Source organism: Xenopus laevis, chromosome 1S, assembly GCF_017654675.1.
Source record: "Xenopus laevis strain J_2021 chromosome 1S, Xenopus_laevis_v10.1, whole genome shotgun sequence".
In the NCBI taxonomy this organism is placed as follows: domain Eukaryota; kingdom Metazoa; phylum Chordata; class Amphibia; order Anura; family Pipidae; genus Xenopus; species Xenopus laevis.
The window spans coordinates 98,730,685-98,735,853 of record NC_054372.1 but is presented as its reverse complement, the minus strand read 5'-3'; the positions used below and the strand labels follow the sequence as shown (position 1 = coordinate 98,735,853).

At 39.8% G+C, this 5,169-nt stretch overlaps 1 protein-coding gene across 2 annotated transcripts in view; it reads right to left on the bottom strand.

Moving 5' to 3' along the window:
- Nucleotides 1-243: 243 nt before the first annotated feature.
- The window catches only part of LOC108703734 (uncharacterized protein KIAA1958), a 60,878-nt gene continuing 55,952 nt past the window's right edge, over nucleotides 244-5,169 (bottom strand). Inside the window, exons 4-5 of one of the 2 annotated variants that reach the window (XM_018239962.2) lie at nucleotides 4,626-4,799; nucleotides 244-3,289 (exon numbers count right to left, since the gene is read on the bottom strand). In XM_018239962.2, coding sequence (XP_018095451.1) covers nucleotides 2,486-3,289; nucleotides 4,626-4,799 — 978 coding nt within the window. In that variant the 3' untranslated portion in view covers nucleotides 244-2,485. The remainder of the gene's footprint in view (nucleotides 3,290-4,625; nucleotides 4,800-5,169) is intronic. The other variant, XM_018239961.2, reaches the window with a different exon arrangement.

Below are 5,169 nucleotides of genomic sequence, written 5' to 3'. Positions count from 1 at the left end.
TTGGTATAGAAACACAACTACAGTTCATATAACAAGCTGCTGTGTAGCCAAGGGGGCCGCGATTAAAGCACAAATTACACAGTAGATAACAGATAAATTTTGAAGAATCCCACTACAGAGCTTATCTGTTATCAGCTGTGTATCCTGTGCCATTTCTCCTTTTTCAGCTTTCAATGGCTGCCCCCATGGCTACACAGCAGCTTGTTTATATAAACTATAGTAGAGTTTCTAAACCAGTTGTTACAGTGCAGGGCAACAATACATTTTATTATAATTACTTAAAAACACTTAAAATTTTTGCTGTTACCGTTCCTTTAACTAGGTTATTTTGTACAGCATCTTCTCAATGCTGAAATTTAATTGAATGCAGTTCAGGCAAAGATGACACAGTATTCAGTACCTACAACATATATTTGTGCTATATTCATGTATATATATGATATTTATTTCTTGACAACAACAGATCAGGTTCATGATTTTAGTTTCATTATTAGAAGAAAATATAAAGTTAAGGCCTTAGTTAGTACAAGCCTTATGCAATGGTGGAAAGAATGGGATGCAAATCCTATAAATTGTGCTGAGCAGCAGAGTGACACATCTCAAGCATCAGGAGACCATCCACCTTTTGACCACACCCGCTGAAGGTCACGGCCAGAAAGTTCCATTTATGGGGACACTTTTCCACAGGAACCAAAGTCCTGAAAGGGGGACTGTGGGGACTAATGGCGGGAAGCCTCTAATGATGCATTTGTCAATTGTACGCCTATAAAAGAAACCCAATGGCCTTTCTTTTGTTGTCTGTTAAAAATGCTGTAGCAAAGATATTCAGTTCCAAAAGATATTTATAGAAATACAGTACATGTATGACTGCCGTTATCACGTTAACAAACTAGGTCACGAGAGACTGATGTGAATGTGTTTGGTCAAGCTGTTGTACCAGTCATTCTGATAGGTTCCACTTTGGTGGTTTTACTTACTATTGTTGACATTCTGTGGTCTGCACAGTCTCCTCCAGAAGCTCATAGGTTCACCAGCAATAGCAGTGGTGTAACCAAAATATCCAAGGTCCCTAAGCAAAAAAAAAATTTCAGGTTGCCCACCACACTCAAACAGAGTGGGTGCAGGCAGGAGACAGGGTATGGAAAGGATCTGGGTCTTTACCAGGACCCCTCTCCACTGGGCCTCCTGTGGGTGCAGGCTCTGCTGAAAGCTAGTTATTTCACTAAGCAACAAATATCTCTAAGTAAAAATTTGTAGAGACTTGATCACCTGGCCTGGGTCTAAAAGTTTTTTCCTTTAGTACTATTTTTAGTTCAGTACTATTTAATAAATTAAAAACATGTCCATGTTAAATTTCTTCCCCAGCCTGCAGATATTTTCACAGATATCTGTAATTGTTAACATCTTTTCCATTTAAGGAATGTGGTTTCGGTTATACTGCCAGATATGCTGTAATGACAAAAGAACAATGTAAAAGGGGCAAAGATTGCTACACTTAAAGGGGACCCGTCACCCTAAAATAAAATTCCAAATCCTTTTCTATCATGTTAGTTGAGCAAAATTACATTTACTTACACTATAGTTATGATTGAAATATTGTTTCCTTCATTCTTGGAATTACACAATTACAGCAAGCAGGCAGGCGCCATTTTGATGACACTTAAGGTAGGCTTTGTATCATCACATAATCTTATGTATAAGCCAGAATGGGGGACCTACTGCCCATATACAGTGCCCTACACAATTATAGAGCATGAGGGAAGCTGGAAGGTGAGTAGTGCAATGACATCTAGGAAGTACTGAACGGAAAGTGAAAGTAATTAATTGACAGCTCCGCCTCTATGACAAAGCCATGGAGGCGGGGCAGACAATATATGACTGGCAGCTCATATATTTTAACAGCTTCGTAACAGGTATGGATGTCTTAATGAAAAAAATCATTTGAGTTTCACATTTAATTTGCAAAGGAATTTCATTATACAGCTTTTTATGTGTGGATGACAGGTCCAGTTTAAGTAATGCACACAACCAATAAGCAGGTAGCACTTAGTGGTGTGCTCTTTGAAAAACTAATAAACTGTAACAATATCTGGCCACAACATTGCACTTTTTATTAAATTACATCCAAGTTTCCATGTCATCCATCCATCTCTTGAAAATGATCTCAACCAAAAGGCCATTTGCAGTTTTATACAACATGGCCAGCCAGGGAATCAGCTTGTGTGTGCTTTAATTCAGGCTAGAAAATACTAACATACCCCCAGGAACAAATATTTGGTTATTAGTGACACTGTTTTGTCTATTTATTGTTTTACTTTTAATAAAGGATCCCAAAAGGCACTATCAGACAACTGTTCGTATTATTAAACTGCCCATAAAAGAATAACTGCATCATGTGACGCCATATGTTCTGTCCTGTGTTCCCTCATATTAGGTTGAGTGTGCAGGTAAGTAACTTGTTAATCATATTTTGGAGTTATCTTTATTAATAGCCCTGGAGTGGGCCAAACTTTTTTAATGTCTGAGTAAATGAGACAAAGGTGTAATTGTCACACTGGTCAAGCTTCACTCGCTTTGCCAGTTTTGGAACAACACCACGCAGAGATCGAAGGCCCATTCTCTGCTCCTCATACCAGATCTTTTCATTGGCAGTGACTTCTTTCCGAGCAGTCAGGTAAAAAGGGGAATGCCCCTCTAACTGGGTTGGGGGCCGGTAGGTGTACATATACTTGTATAAAAGACAGTATGGACATCTCCTGGGGCCTTTTGAATGTTCATGGTAAATCTGTCCGTAGCACATCTTGTTGGGATTAGCCTGCTTGTCCCGTTTCACACTATCTGTTCTTACAAAAAAAGGTCTATTGTTTGCATCCTTGAGCAATTCAATATCACCATACATCAGGTCTGCATGTTCTTGTAATGTCCTCATATTTAAGAATTGACTATTGTATTTAACTACTGAAGACAGCAAAGCTATGGGCCCATCGTCCCCTAGACACCCAGTTCGCCACATTTCCTCCTCATCTGCCAGAGTGAAGTAGACAATGTTGCGTGAGCGGGACCCTGACATGCCAGCTTTGTTTAGCATCCTCAGCTTTTCTTTCAGTTTTTGAGAAGAGGAATTGAAGACGCTGCTTGTGATGGAGAACCCAGCTCCGGCATTTTTCAGGATACGGTCCAATCCCCTGCGTATTGCATGGAGCGATGTTGCCAGAAAGTCAGAGCCGTCAGTTTTCTTTACAGTCACATAAAAGTCCTCCAAAAGTTCATTCAGCTTAACAGCAGGGACCTTGGAACCAAACGGACACAAACAATTCATATCAATAACAAAAATACAGATATGGAAACAATCCCAATACTAATTTTCAATTTTTTTTGTAAAGGTGGTAGGCAGGGGGAAGAAGAAGGGGACGGAGCATGGCAGGGGTAAGAGGAAGGGGGCAGTGCTGGGAAGGGGCAACTAAGTGGCGGTGCAGAAGAAGGAGACGGAGCATAGCAGGGGTAAGAGGAAGGGGACAGCGCTGTGAAGGGGCGACTAAGGGGCTGTGCAGAAGAAGGAGACGGAGCATAGCATGGTTAAGAGGAAGAGGACGGTGCTGGGAAGGGGCTGGGGTAAGGAAGGGGGCGGTGCAGGGTAGGGGTAAGAGGAAGGGTACTGCTCTGGGAAAGGGTGGGGGGAAGAAGACTGGGACAGAGCATGGCAGGAGTAAGAATAAGGGGACAGTGTTGGGAAGGGGCAAGGGGCAATTAGCAGAGCTGGCCTTGGGGTGGAAGGTTTGTAAATCTGGGCTTGCTCCTTATCCAGAAACACCCCTGTAAAAAGCCATAACCACCAATTAGCAATCAACATTTATCAGTCTACTGGAATAATGTAACCAAATCTCTGATTGGTTGCTGTGAGCTAGTGCATGGATCGAATTGGTCCAGTAACAGTGTTTTTTTTAAAAATCAGTATCAGAATGTTATTCTCATTTGCACATTACATGTGCACATTTTTTTCCCTTTTTCAACTTTTATTACATTTCCTCCATTTGTCTTTTCAAGGGCTTTTTTTTGCCTCAAATTTGCACACCTAACTACAAATAAAGCTTTTGTATTGTAATGTTTATACGGTGGTGGTACATTGTGCTGCTTTTCATCAGCATCTCTGGTGAAAGTTCATCTTTCAGCAGGACAATGATCCAAAACACAGGGCCAATACTGGAGTGAAGAAATTTGAATGGAAACAAAATTTAGGCTAACTTTGCAAAACTTGCGCAATGTTAGGACATACTTAACCCAAAACACTTACTTTTATCATTCAGTTAGGATGTTCTACCAAGAATTGATTCAGAGTGGAGGGGGTTAGATGCCTACTTTTTTGTTTAATTAACTTTTTTGTAATAATACATTTTATTCTGCAACCTTAACGTTAAGTAAGTTGTGTAAATCAAATGGCAAATATCACAACTTAATCATTCTAATTCCAGGCTGGCGAATACTTATACAGAAAAGAAATGTGGGCATTTGTTTTGGTTATTTTTTTGGTCTGTTACGACAGTCTAATTTCTGTAATGTTATGTTACAACAAAATAACCATAAAAAACATTATTACACAGAGGCAAACCGATAATAAACTGCCTTACCTTAGTGAAGTCCATGCAGTCTTTCAGTCCCTTTGTCATGCACCAGTACCTCCACACATTTAGAGCATATAAGGTAGCCTTGGTAGTATTTGAGCTGACTGCACTAATACACAAGTCCTTCAGATCATCTTGAAAATGAAACATGGGAAATCTGCTGAGCTTGGTGGAATATGCTGGAAAAAAAGGGAATAATTTAGATCCAAATGATCCTTCTGGCTATTCCAAATGAGGCACAGAATAGGCAGAAATAGGAGATTGCAGATGAAAGTTTCAAAAGACAGGTGAGGATGGGATTAAATCCAGAATCACTTTCAGCCACCATCTATCTGGCATATAAAATGCTTTGGAATTAGTGTCCTTATATATATGCCAACAACACTTGCTCTATTTTCTTTCCTTTTTTCACCAAAAGTGTACCGTTAAAAAATACTTAATTTGTTCCGCTTGTTTCTTTTAGAATTAAGAAGTTTCTGCTTGTGTAGGTATTAAGAACAGAAGAAAGTCAGCTTTAACCTCCTGGATTTTCATCTAATATGAAGCTATA